Here is a 14,858-nt window from a genome sequence, read left to right on the forward strand (position 1 = left end):
CTTAACAACTGTCTTCTTGATATCAAAACCTGGATGACCAACAACCTTCTGAAACTCAACACCAACAAAACCGAGCTAATGGTGGTGGCCCCAGCACCGCTGCTCAGGAAGGTTGGAGACCTCACCTTGGTCATTGATGGCTGTCCCACCTCCCCATCGCCCAAAGTGCGGAACCTGGGTGTCATTTTGGACTCCACACTCTCACTCAGTTTCCACATCCAGAGCATCACTAAATCTGCCTTCTTTCACCTCCGTAACATCTCAAGACTCCGGCCGTCACTTACCAACTCAGTCACCGAAACTCTCATTCATTCATTTGTCACCTCCCGTCTGGCCTACTGCAATGGTGTCCTGTCTGGGCTGCCCAACAAAGCCCTAGACAGATTGCAGTACGTCCAGAACTCAGCTGCCAGGGTGTTAACCCACACCAAGCCCTGGCAGCACATCACCCCCATCCTCAAGAAACTCCATTGGCTGCCAATCAAACAACGTATCAGCTACAAAATCCTCCTCCTCACTTACAAAGCACTTCATTCTCTGGCACCAAAGTAACTCACCGACCTTCTTCAGCCGCTCACTCAGTCACGGTCCCTGCGCTCCACCAGCAAGAACTTACTTTCCATCCCCCGTACCAGACTCAAGACCTTTGGCGACAGGGCTTTCTGTGCAGTGGCCCCGGCTCTTTGGAATGCCCTCCCCCCTCCTATCCGTTCCGCAACTTCCCTGACACAGTTCCAAAAGCACCTTAAAACACACCTTTTCTCTCTTGCCTACCCTTCCAAACCCCCTCCCTGTCCCTACCCCCCTTACTTCACCTCTTGTAAAGCGACCTTGGGTGTCCTGAAAGGCGCTATATAAATCAAAGTTATTAATTTTAACCCATTTCTTTATGGGGCTGAGTTGATTTCCTGGAACCTTGCCTCTTCTTGTTCCACTTCATCAGAACCGCAAGTCTCTTTCCCATTTATCTTTATCTACCGGTAATTTGACCATTACCAATATGCACACAGAGTCCACTGGAGGCAAATGGGGGATCCCGCTCTAGATTATGGACATCTCAACAAAATCAAATGTCTTCTACTGGCAACCTTCCTCTCAGTCCTTTGAGAGAGCCCTCAGTGAATTTCCCCTGCCTTAGGGTCTTGCCTTTGTAGTCCAACCCTCTCCTCCAGGTCACCTGATAAGGTCCACCATTTTGTGATTCACACTCCCTGCTAGTTTTTTCAGCTTGTTGCTCCCCCTCTTTTTTTTTTTTTTTTTTTTTACAGTGTCCTGTCTGGCAAGGTGGCAATAAGAATAATTGTCTTGATGCCAAAAGGAGCCCAACAGATTTTACTTTCACAAGTGTAGCGGTATGGCAATTGCCATACTGCTCCACTTGTTTCATGCATATAAATTGCTTTATTATAATTAGGCAGGGAGTTTTACAGTTCATATGGACACTGCAATGTAAGTAGAGCAGAAAAACAGAAGAAGAAAAAGGGAAAAGAAAAAAAAGGACAAAACATGAAAGAAAGAGGAGATAGGAAGGAGACAATGACAAAACATTTTCAGTCTGCTTCATCACCTGTAACGAGATGAAAAAAAAGAACAGCACAACCAAAAAACACGGTACGAGATATACAATAAAGCAACACCTTGAAACTATCGCTAAAGTAATATTATTAAGTCTGACATGTACTCTGTTTTACCTGAAGATATGAATGTGGGGTTTCTGTTTGGAAGTGAATCTCTAAGTACCTGAAGCCTAGCACCTGTAGTTGTTTGTAAGGGTGAACATGGCATGTAAAGTTTTAACCATAGAAAAAAATGCTCAATATTGGTTGTGGAGAGCCGGAGAGGCACACCCCCCAGAGCACTGAGTCCAGCGCCGGGAGACCCAAAGCCCCAGGCGCCCAAAGGGACCCCAGAAGCGAAGGCACCAAGGCGGGGCCAGCCCCGGAAATCAGACCCCCACCAAGGGAGGAGGAGAGACAGCCACGAAGAAGCCCCCCAGCCACCGCCATGCCGGCGCCCCGGGAAGCCGCGGGGATGAGTCCACGGCACCGACCGAAACGCCCCAGCCCCACAGAGCACCGAAACACGCCCCACCACCCAGGAAAAACACACAGGCGGCCCCGCCTGCGGCCGGGGCCCATGCGCATCCGCCGCGAACCGACCGCGAGCGCCGCGGGACCCCCCAAAACGCCCCCCCTGACCAAAAGCGCAGCCCCACCCCACCAAGACCGATGCCAACAGCGCACAACGCAACACACCGCGCACAGAATCAACCCAAGAGCAGAAAAGCCGCCCGGCGCAAAAGCGCAAGAAGAGCAGACCGCAGCCGGCGCAACCACCCCCCCCCCCCAGCACCCAGAGGGGCAGCACAAAGCCAGAGCGGAGCGAACCACGCCGCTCCCCCACCGGACGAAGCCAAAGCATCACAGCCACGTCCGCCGCCCCCCCCGCCACCCGCACCAGGCCCTGACACGCGGCCAGAGCAGCTCCGCCGCCCCGGGCCCCCCAACGCGCGCCGGCCAGAGCCACTCCAACCCCCCACCGACCCCGCAGCCTCACCCGCCGCGATCAGCGGGAACAGAGCAGCTCCGCCATGCCTCCAAGAGGGAAAACCCACCCGAATACCCAGTCAGCGCAGCCAGCCCGCCCACACCGGCCCCCCAACACCATCCCCGCCGGAGCCGCCCGGACCCCCACACACCAGCGGCGCGCCGCCAGCAGGACCCCCACACACCAGCGGCGTGCCGCCGGCAGGACCCCCACCCAGCAGGCCCGCCCGCCCCCCGAGAAAACAGACATGCCAACCCCCCCCAAAAAAAAAAAAAAAGCATGGTGGGGGTCGGCCATTTTGGTTAGTACTCCAGGACCTAGGACCCCCGCCCCTTGTGCTAGGTCAGATGAATAAATGGTTGTCACGATGCTACAATGCTATAATGTTCATTCATTTGTAAACATTAACCATTTTTAGCTGAAAGTATTTATGTTGATTTAACTGCACCTATTTTTGTTATTATATCTGCTGCTTGTTGAACAGACACCATTGACTGTATTGACATTTGGCCTACCTTGGACAATCCCCAGAAGCCATTTAAACAGACTCTTTAGACTCTTTAGTCCACCTCATGTTTATTTTCTAGTAGCGTGTAGGATTTGCATAAATGTTAAATTTCTTGTAGTCCTGGATTGTAGAAATAAAGACATCATTATTTTAACCTTCAGTCGTTTTTTTTTTCTTCCAGCGAGTGGTTCATCACTCGGGCCAGATCCACCCTTCTTTTGGTGACATTTGAATAAACACAGACAATATTTCTTTGGTTGACAATAAATAGCTCTCCTGATAGCCTAGCCTAAGTCACTAAATGGTAAGAATAACTGATTTTAACAGCTGGTCCAGAGGCCACACATCCTGTCAATGTAGCAAGAAACAGACCCCATGTTGCTTCTCTGCAGTCACAATAATTAATTAGGTGACACAAGAAAGAGAGAATTTAAACTAAATGCTAATTAGTTGGAGTCCTATCAGGCTTTATTGACCTGTGAGACTCCAGAAGCAGCTGATATGTGCCGGCAGTCAAAGCGCAGGTGGCACGGCTGGTCGCTGAGGCACAAACTCAGGCGTGGTAAGAGTTCAGAGAGGCCATGGATAAAGACTTCCATATGGCTTCGAAGAAATTCTGGTCAACAATCCAGCATCTCAGGAGGGTGAAGCAGTGCAATACCAACACTATTTATAGTAGGGGTGTTGTGCTGCTGACGTTGACTTGGGACGTCTTATGTCAGTGGGTGGAGTACTTCGAAGACCTCCTTAATCCCACCAACACATCTTCCATTGAGGAAGCAGAGCCTGGGGGCTCCGGGTCGGGTTCTCCCATTTCTGTTGATGAAGTCACAGAGGTGGTTAAAAAATTCCTCAGTGGCAAGGCTCCAGGGGTGGATGAGATTCGCCCTGAGTACCTTAGGGCTCTGGATGTTGTGGGGCTGTGTTGGTTAACACGGCTCTGCAACATTGCATGGACATCAGGGGCAGTTTCCCTCGATTAGCAGACTGGGGTGGTGGTCCCCCTATTTAAAAAAGGGGACTGGAGGGTGCTTCCAACTACAGAGCAATCACACTCTTAAGCCTCCCTGGTAAGGTCTATTCCGGGGTTCTGGAAAGGGGGGTCCGTCGGATAGTCGAATCTGGGTTTCAGGAGGAGCAGTGTGGTTTTCGTCCTGGCCGTGGAACACTGGATCAGCTCTATACCCTCAGCAGGATTCTGGAGGGTGCATAAGAGTTTGCCCAACCAGTCTACATCTGTTTTGTGGATCTGGAGAAGGCATTCGACCGGGGGGTCCTATGGGGGGAACTCCGGGAGTATGGAGTACCGGGCCCTTTAATAGGGGCTGTTAGGTCTCTGTATGACCAGTGTCAGAGCCTGGTCCGCATTGCCGGCAGTAAGTCAGACTCGTTTCTGGTGAGGGTTGGACTCCGCCAAGGTTGATCTTTGTCACCGATTCTGTTCATAACTTTAATGGACAGAATTTCTAGGCGCAGCCAAGGTGTTGAGGGGATCTGTTGTAGATCTATGTGATCTACAGCTCTCACTGGAGCGGTTCGCAGCCGAGTTTGAAGCGGCCGGGATGAGGATCAGTGCCCCCAAATCCAAGACCATGGTCTTGAGCTGGAAAAGGGTAGAGTGCCTTGGGGAGGATGTACTGCCCCTAGTGGAGGAGTATCTTGGGGTCTTGATAACGAATGAGGGAAAGATGGAGCAGGACATTGATAGGCAGATTGGTGCAGCGTCTGCTGTGAAGTGTGCGCTGTACTGATCTGTTGTGGTAAAGAGAGAGCTGAGCCAAAAAGCAAAGCTCTCGATTTTTCCAGTTGATTTACGTACCTACCCTCATCTATGGTCATGAACTTTGGGTCATGACCGAAAGAATGAGATCCCGGATACAAGCGGCTGAAATTAGTTTTCTCCGTAGTGTGTCTGGGCTCTCCCTTAGAGATAGGGGGAGGGGCTCAGTCATCCGGGGAGGACTCAGAGTAGAGCCGCTGCTCCTCCACATCGAGAGAAGCCAGTTGAGGTGGCTGTGGTATCTGATTAGGATGCCTCCTTTACGTCTTCCTGTGAGGTGTTTCAGGCATGTCCCACTGGGAGGATGCCCAGGGGGAAACCCTGGACACGCTGGAGGGACTGTGTTTCTCTGCTGGCCTGGGAGCGCCTTGGGATTCCCCTGTAGGAGCTGGCCTAAGTGGCTGGGGAGAGGGACGTCTGGGTCTCCCTACTGAAGCTGGTTCCCCCGCGACCCGACCCCGGATAAGAGGAAGAAGATGGATGGATGGATGGATGGATGGATGGATAACTAGTCGTTTGATCTGGACAGCTAAATCAGCTCCAAGGTTGCTTCATGTGGTCATCAACACCAGATCTGTGTTCCGACCTCTTATAGTCCTCCTCATACTTCTGTTTATTAAAGGAAACATCTGGGTTATAGTTCTGTCAAAAGAGCAGCTGACTTTGTGTGGCCAAAGATCTTGCTAAACGGTTGATTCCCCTGTTCTCATAGTTCCTGGGCTCTACCTAGAAGTTGCTTGTTCCTGACTCCATCATAGACCAGAACGCAACGCTGTTTCCTTCCCCTCTTTGTTAACTTACATAACAAAGTCATAATAAATTTATCCTATATAAACTATTGTTTAGTTGCGTTTTTCTACCTCCCTGTTTTTTAGCAACCAAATTCAGAAATGTGACGCCACACCATTTTAATATCCTCTGTAAATAAAAAGATGATTTTATTAAATGAATTATACAGTCTCCGAATTTGACAACAACACATCCTGATACATTTGAGTAAAAACCCTCAACTACTGAATACATTCTACAAACTTATATTCAGGCTATTCTATGTCATTGGACAAATAATTGTGAGATAGATTAAGATTTATAGGTCATGGCAAAAGCAAAGGATAAATCATGATAACAGTGAAATCTCCTTTTAAAGGAAAAGTCCGGTCAGTAAGGAATAATCAATGGATCATTATTTATACCTAAAACTAATACATTCGCAGTGATTTAAGGAATTTAGAGTTAATCAGTAAAAAGCTAAAAACAAACATTTTTGTCACAACCAATGAGTCTGTCAGCGGCCATTTTTGCACAAACAGTAACCCCTCCCTCCTGCCATCTTCCAGCAGTGACGTCACGGTGCGGTAAGCCTAGCACCATTCTCCCCGCTTTACAAGCAAAATCAGTGGGAACTACTAGACACATCTGCAATCAACAAACATTAATTGCCAACTTGGAGAGGGAGGGTTTGCCGTCAAACTGCTGGCCAGAGAAAAAACACATCATAGTGCACTGGTCGTCGCCGTCTTGGATAATAGCGCGTTGTGACAAACACCAGATACAGCACTGGGACTTGATCAACAGCCGATACCGCACCGTGACGTCACAAACCAGTAGGTGGCAGTAGTGTTCTTTGACAAACATGGATGCCTCCAGTAAAGCACATTCAAATGAAGATTACTCTGAATTAAAAACACTGATCATTTATTGAACTGTATTTTAAAATTCCCTACTTAAAGTACTTTTGAAGTTTGTATTTTGAATGTGACTGGATTTTTCCTTTTAAATAAATGTGTCATATTTATAGTATAAAGGACCCAAATCTGGAGCAAAACTGTAGTGAAAACTTACACTTTAATAACAATTCAACTACTAAGAGCTAATGCAGGACTTAGAAAATCCACGAGCTTGAATACTGATTAGTGGAACTATTTACAAATAGCTGATGGTTGATAAGTAACAAAGTGCTGCTGGGTGGGACAGCAAACAGGAATAATGATGGATAATAAACTATTATTAGGATCTGAACTGAAACTGAAGGAAACAGTAAATGAAGGTTGGCAATAACAATACTGATCTGACTGGACTAAATCCAGAGCCAAAAATAACAGAACATAAGAATGAAGTTGAATGCAGAGCGATACAGCTATATGTCAGGACATTTTGAATAATAATGAATACAGGGGAGTGAACAGAACATGACCAGACCTAAATAGATATAAACAAAAAGCAGTGAAATAATAAAAACAAAACAAAAATCACCCTAGGATAGTGACAAAAAGGATCTTGAGTTACCGTAGATGTTGCTATGAAACAACCAGTTGCCCTTGCCTTTACCGGATAACTACTCTTATTTTCTCATTATCTCTCTGATATTAATACTTTCACTCATTTCATGAAATTCTTCAAACCTATGAACCCTGCTGCTTACCATTTTCTCAACCCTGTTGTCCACCATGTTTTCAGACTTCACACCTGAACAGTTCTGTTTACGGAATAAAGACCAGTTTTTTCGTTTCAGCACTACTAACAGCACCAAGACAAACAAAAAAACCAAAACAGAAATAATAACTGCAATCATGATGATCTGCTGTTTGGACAATACGGCGCTAGTTAAATCTGTGGAAAAGGTAACCGTCATGTTCATTTGTTTTTCACATGTGTCTCCATAGTAACTGTCCTGACACTCACACAGCCACTCATTGGACCAGAGTACTCTCTTGCATTTCCCATTGTTCTTACATTGGTTGGTGGCACAGACAGAGATTTGTCTGGAATAATGAACAGACAACCATGATTCATAGCCATTCCAGGAACACTTCACTCGTTGAAAAGGTGATGGGACCTCTACAAACTGCTTTTTATAGGCAACATGTGTAATTTTGGCATATTTCTTAAAAGGAATGTCAACTTCATCTTGGTTGTTTGGATACCATCGATGACTGCATCTCTGTGCTGTTTTCTGAATTTCACAACGCTTGTTTTCAAAACATTCTCGGGCTGTATTCTTTACTTCTGCAGCATTTATCATATCTGCCATTACAGTATAGTCTACGCCTAGTTTAAGATTGCTTATGGTGAACTTAAACTCGGTATAAAGCTTGAGATTTTGGGTCTCACTGGTGTCAAAGACCACCACCACCCAGTTGTACCAGCCATACTTGTTGTCCAAAGCTTCTTTCACCTAACAGCAAGGCGGTCTTTGTGAGAAATGTGTTCTTCGGCAATCTCCTCCACGTCTTTCCTTAAATACTCTTCATAATTTTCGAGGCAGAACTCCAAAGCTGATAACTGAGTTTCAGAAACCTTCTTGAACATCTTTATCTGGTCGGCTTCTTTGGTCGCTGCTTTGACTTCAGTCAGTTTCCAGTAAAACTGATTCAGCACCATCCCCTTCCAAAACAAGCTGCTGAAGTACATGCTATACCTGCTGATCTCATAAACATTACATTTAAACTTCTTCCTCAGCAGATTGTTAAGGTTTTCAGTGAGAGATGTGCTTTTTACACTGTCAGGTAGCGGTAAAGATTGGACACACCAGCCTCAGTTCCTGTACTTTCATAGTAGCTGGTAAATATTTTAATATTTTTTGATGTTTCCTCAGAACTTTGAGATTCAGTTCTACGCATAAACTCACTAAACTTCTCCCAGGTGTTGAGGATGGTAAGTTCGTCTCTAGAGTAGGCACTGGCATAGTTATACCATGCTACATCTGTTGCCAGGTTGGAGATCTTCATGGCAAGAGAGTCCAGTTTCTGGTTCACCTCAGCAAAGCCTTTCTTTACCTCATTCAGCAATGGGTCTTCCTCAGGGATAAAGGCCAGAGCCATACTGATGGTAGAGAAGACCAAAGCTCCAACTCCTGGTGCTAGACTAGCAAACATGGAGATACCCTTCATTGCAGTGGACAGCTTCTTCAAGTCAGTGTTTTCCATGACATCTTTCAAAAGAGAAAGGGTTTCCTTTGCAACGTTGAGAGCCTTCTCTGTTTTCTCTATACTTCCAGAAGGTAGTTCTTTGCTTAAAAAGGAGGTTGAAGGATCTGACCAGTCAGTCGCCCAGTGCAGAAGAATCATTGAAGTCATTAGTATTGAAGCTGACCTCTTTGAAGCCATAGCTGCAACACAAAAAACAAGAAATCAGTACCATCATAAAAAACACTAATAATTTGAATTTCTATTTTCCTGTTTTTATATTGTTTTTCTGTCCTGTTTCTAGAAACTCTTTGAACCAACATGCAGAATTAATCAATGGACACAGGATAGAAAGCAACAAATCAGCTTTCTTTACAATATATGCAAAGGAGAAAATGTGGAAAGCAGGAGATTTTGTGCTGGGAAGGGTGAGGAAGGGTCTCAAAGAGAGAGTTACTTAGACTTAGATAGAATCTTGGATTAATTTCTTGAATGTTCCAAAAAAACAAACAAATCCAGCATACGGTCAACTGAGGAGGTGTCATTTTGGAAGGATAAGTCGGGTTCAGCTGAAAGAACGTTCTGAGGGTTGGGTTGGAGAGATCCAACGACATCAGACAATGGACAGACAGGTAAGCATTGGAAAAAGAATGTTGGAGCAAACTATTAGAAATCTGATTTTACATGATGATCTTTCAATTCAATTCAGTTTATTTCTAAGGCACCAATTCACATCACATGTCATCTCAAGGCAATTTACAGAGACAATTCAACCAGATCATCCAGTAAGATTGGTTTAAAGTTTTCTATCCAAGGGAAACCAGTTGATTGCATCATCTCATTGACTCGAAAGCAATCCCTCACACCAAGCATGCTTGTAGCGACAGTGGAGAGGAAAAACTCCCTTTTAATGGAAGAAACCTCCAGCAGAACCAGGCTAAGTGTGAGTGGCCATCTGAAATTCTAGGAACCACTAGTAGACCTGAAGATTGAGAGAGAAATGCCCTATTAGGAACATAAGGAACAATCATATATCTGATTTAAAATGGAGCTTGGTTATTTAAGGGTTTATATGTGAGAAGGATTTTAAATTCTTCACAATTTAACCATGCTCTACAGGTAACCCTGGAGCATGGCGAAGATCATTAACATGAAAAAATTGAAATCGGTTGAATAGATAGGATTTAAACCAGTCTAGTGCTGTTCCTTTAATTCCAACAAAATATTCAAGTCTTTCTAAAATAATATTATGATCAACTGTATCAAATGCAGCACTGAGATCCAACAGGACGAGCACAGATACAAGTCCATTATCTGAGGCCATGAGAATATCATTAGTGACTTTCACCAGAGCTGTTTCAGTGCTATGATGAGCTCTAAAGCCAGACTGAAACTCTTCAAAAAGTTCATTATGGTGGAAGTGATCGCACACTTGTTTGGCAACTACTTTCTCAAGAATTTTAGATAAGAAAGGAAGATTGGATATAGGTCTAAAATTGACCAAGTCATCTGGGTCAAGAGAAGGTTTCTTAAGTTAAGGTGTAATTACAGCTATCTTAAAAGTCTGAGGTACCTGAAGAATATATACCTGTAACAGGGAGAGATTAATCACATCCAAGACAGAGGAGGAGATCAAAGGGAATCCCCCCTTAAATAACCTGGTTGGCACTAGATCTAATATACAAGTAGAAGGTTAAGATGAAGTCAAGTATTGCTAACCCAAGTCATCTGGGTCAAGAGACGGTTTCTTAAGCAGAGGTTTAATTACAGCATCTTAAAAGCCTTTGGTACATATCCCAGTAAGAGGGATAGTGTCAGGTTTGGTGGAAGTTAGTTGAGGACCCAGAGATGACGAGGCAGAGATGAGTTCTTGCAGATTTAATTTAAATTCTGATGACAACAGAAGCACAAATCCAGGAACAATAAAATAAATCAAAACCAGGAGATGTTGGGTAGAAACATTCACGGAAGAAAAGCAATGAAGAGAATCCAGCAATGAGGAACTGCACAGGTAAAGGATATTTGGGACACAGAACAAAGACTGGGGTAATCAGGTAGAAGCAACTAGAAGCTAGAGGAAAGAAGACTGGCAAGAAGGCAAAAGAGAGCAACACAAAAAACAAAACACTGCTTAAATACAGCTAGAAAACAATTACAAGAACACAAAATGGAGAAGAAACAATAACTACAGAACACAGAATGACATTAATAAAAATGCAAATGAAAACTTAAAAAGAAACAGAACCAAAAAGTCGACAAAGGGCAGGATTATGAAAGATACTGTCATACTTCCTTAAATAACCTGGTTGGAACTGGATCTAACATCCAAGCTGAAGGCTTAGATGAAGACAATAGTTTTGCTAACTCTGAAAGTTCAACTGGATCAAAGCAGTCTAAACCCGGTTCAGATTCCATGACTACCTCAGATGTTGCCCCACCCTCCAGAAACAAACCAACTGTGGCTAGAGGAGTGCTTATGATCTTTTTTATAATAAGATCAATCTTATTTATAAAGAATCCCATAAAATCCTTCCTGCTAAGAGCAGGTGGAATGGACGGTTCAACAGAGCTATGGCTCTGGGTGAGTTTGGCAACTGTATTAAAAAGAAATCTAGGATTATTCTTATTCTCCTCTATCAATGAGGAGAAGTATGCTGCTCTTGCTTTACAAAGGGTCCTCTTATACAGCAGTAGACTATTTTTCCAGACTAGGAAGGACTTCCGCAAGCCTGTGGAGCGCTATTTTTTCTCTCCAGTTTCCTAGCATTTTGCTGCATTAAACCAAGGAGCAAGCTTTCTATCATTTTCAAAGGAGCTGCGTTGTCTAAGGCAGTAAGCAGAGAACTAGCAAACCCATCAACAAAATTATCAACCTGTGAAGGGGAGTACATAAAATGGTTGCCCTCTGAATTATTGTTCAGCAAGAAATTAAAATATTATTGTTCAGCAACAGAGGAGAGAGAAAGTGAAACAGATTCTTTAGAACTTATAACTGCACTATCTGATAATGATCTGCCAAAGTGAGACCTTCTTTTGGGGGAGGAAAACTGGGAGGATGTTGGAAATGGGAGGCATTTGTTAAAGGTGTTGTCTCATGTGGGTCGTTTCAGTTACAGGCAAAGAGACGTGACCCTTTTTGATCCTTGAAGGAACTGGTTTGAACTGGTTCGAGGGGCAGACGTCTGCCTTTTCTTTATCAGAGGTGTCTCTCTGCATCCATACGATGGATGCCTCTTCATTCACCCCCAACTCGAGGCTTAGGCGCCCCATTTGGAACAGAGATGAAAGACGTCAGAGGGCGCTGTCGAAGTTCACAGGAGACTATAGTGTTCAGAAGTCATTGACTAGGAGGATGGGAGAGTAAACACTAATATGCTTTGGAGGAGCACTGACCTAAACCCACCCATCCACATCAAGGGGACAGCGGTGGAGCGTGTGGACAGCTTTAAGTTCCTGGGTATTCCTGGGTAAACGAAGTACTAAAAAATGAGACCACTTTGGATCAAATCGGAGCTTGATGGGGGGATGGTGATGTCATCAGCCAAAAAATTAAAATTATTATATCTTAAAAAGTAAAGCAGCACAAATGTTGGTTTTAACGGCACAAATCAGCACAAACGAAGCACTAAAAAATGAGACCACTTTGGATCAAATCGGAGCTTGATGGGGGGATGGTGACGTTATCAGCCAAAAATTAAAATGATTATATCTTAAAAACTAAAATAGCACAAATGACGGTTTTAACTGCACAAATCAGCACAAACGAAGCACTAAAAAATGAGACCACTTTGGATCAAATCGGAGCTTGATGGGGGGATGGTGACGTCATCAGCCAAAAAATTAAAATTATTATATCTTAAAAAGTAAAGCAGCACAAATGTTGGTTTTAACGGCACAAATCAGCACAAACGAAGCACTAAAAAATGAGACCACTTTGGATCAAATCGGAGCTTGATGGGGGGATGGTGACGTTATCAGCCAAAAATTAAAATGATTATATCTTAAAAACTAAAATAGCACAAATGACCGTTTTAACTGCACAAATCAGCACAAACGAAGCACTAAAAAATGAGACCACTTTGGTTCAAATTGGAGTTTAATGGGGGGATGGTGACCTCTGGATGACCTAAAAAATAATCTTTAATATCTCTTAAACAAAAGTAGCACAAACAATATTTTTTTCTGCACAAATCTGCACTAACGTTGCACTAACCATTCAGTCTATTTGCAGAGTTTTTTGACGTGGGTGGGGTGTCAGCTTCACGCAGCTTGCAGAGGGTGGTGAAAACTGCCCAGCACATCACCAGGGCACCGCTCCCTACCATCAAGGACATCTATAGGAAGCGATGACTGAAAAGGGCCAGGAAAATCACCAAGGACTTCACACATTCTGCACACACACTCTTCTCCCTCCTGCCCTCTGGAAGGCGTTACAAAAGCCAATGGACCAGAACCACAAGGCACTGGAACAGCTTCTTTTCCACAGCTGTCACGCTCCTGAACGCCTTCTGACACAACAATAAGGACTGTATCCCCTCATACAATAATAACATATGGACTGTCCTCACACTCACACACATACCATGGACTGTTCCCCTCACACACATACACAATCTGTATACAATCTGTAAGTCTTACCTGACATTATTTATCTTGTATTATAAACCCACTAATACATATATAATCCTTTTCCTAACATTCCTGTATAATCTGTATAATCTGTGCATGTAGCTCCCATATTCATATTTATATTTATACACAACTTTTTACAGTCCCTAACTATTACTTTTTGCTTGTAAATACACCTGTAATAATATGTATATCCTGTATAGCACTTCTGGATAGATGCAAACCACATTTCGTTGCTTTGTACTCGTGACATACAATGACAATAAAGTTGAATTCTATTCTATTCTATTTAGCATTCCTTTCTCCTGAGCATATAATTTATTCGCTCAATTTCTGGGGCCATGCAGCTTGTTAGCCATGTGGTTTCCAGGCTGGTTAAATTTGTGCACATTTGTCTCTATTTCTCTTGATTGTGTCTCTATGTCTTACTGTGCACTGAACGCTTATTTGAATGCATGCATCAATTTAGTAATAAATTGTGCTAGTTTAAGTTCTGTCTCTGATCATCTCTTCTATATAAACAGACCTGGTAGATGTCAGGACAAAGAGTGAGAGAGAGGTGCAACAACTCTTTATGCAACAAAACACAGAAGGAATCAACATAGAGTTTTTCTAAGAGTTGATCAAGTAAGAAACTCTCTCAGCTTAAACAGAAAGCAGAGGTTTATTGTTAGGCAGCCATTGTTCCACATCAATTAGATTCTTATCAAAAATATCAGGATGTCTCACACACAACAAAAACACACTCATACAGAAGAATATAACAGTTTCATTTAAAGCATGAAACATTTTACTAATGTTTAACCTTAAGACAGCAATTACCAACATGAAGATTCCAGTGATTCAATTGTTGAGCATCAGCTCTTATCAGTCATTGCTGGCAATGTCCTGTTTTGGATGTTGATATTTATCACATTCATAGTCATCCACAAATATAACATCCTAGGGTGATTCAATTTTACTAATTTAGTTAACTTTAATGTTGGTAGAAGTACAAGGATTCACATACCTGATGCATCAGCCGACCTGCAGAGAGTGAAGCTGGGATGTAGTCCGGGGTTTTTAAAAGGAGGTTCTTTCCGCAGCTCCTTTGGGTTGGGAAGTCCTGATGTTGTTTCTGCTCAATGGAAAACTGCCAGGCATTTTATGGGAATCTGGTTTGGTGTACCACTCCCTCTCATTAATAGTTTGCATCTATTTCACTTGGAAATTGCTGTTGGAAAGAAGACTTTCCAATAGTTATCGCAGAAATTACATTGCAATGGAGCACATCCTCAGAAAGAGATTATGATTTAATGAACAACATCTAACTGAATAAATGCCATCTTCAAAGGTTAACAGTTTTTTTCACATTTTTTGACTGATTGAATGTACATTGTTTTATAAAATCTGAAAGTGATTTTATGATCTTTAATATCCATCAAGTTACAGATGCATCACATTAAAAAGATTTATTGCATTGTTCACTACCCATAAGTTAAATCAGAAG

At 43.4% G+C, this 14,858-nt stretch overlaps 1 protein-coding gene across 1 annotated transcript; it reads right to left on the minus strand.

Annotated features, from left to right (window-relative positions):
* Nucleotides 1-6,276: 6,276 nt before the first annotated feature.
* Nucleotides 6,277-14,485, minus strand: LOC119777647 (SE-cephalotoxin-like). Its single transcript, XM_038276613.1, is given in 4 exon segments — nt 6,277-8,012; nt 8,015-8,333; nt 8,336-8,943; nt 14,379-14,485. Coding segments are annotated over 3 exon segments (1,761 nt in total). The 5' UTR covers nt 8,942-8,943; nt 14,379-14,485; the 3' UTR covers nt 6,277-7,176.
* Between the last annotated feature and the right edge of the window lie 373 nt (nt 14,486-14,858).

The sequence above is a fragment of the Cyprinodon tularosa genome, unplaced genomic scaffold (genome assembly GCF_016077235.1).
Source record: "Cyprinodon tularosa strain WSP-4 unplaced genomic scaffold, ASM1607723v1 ctg1259, whole genome shotgun sequence".
Taxonomy (NCBI): Eukaryota; Metazoa; Chordata; class Actinopteri; order Cyprinodontiformes; family Cyprinodontidae; genus Cyprinodon; species Cyprinodon tularosa.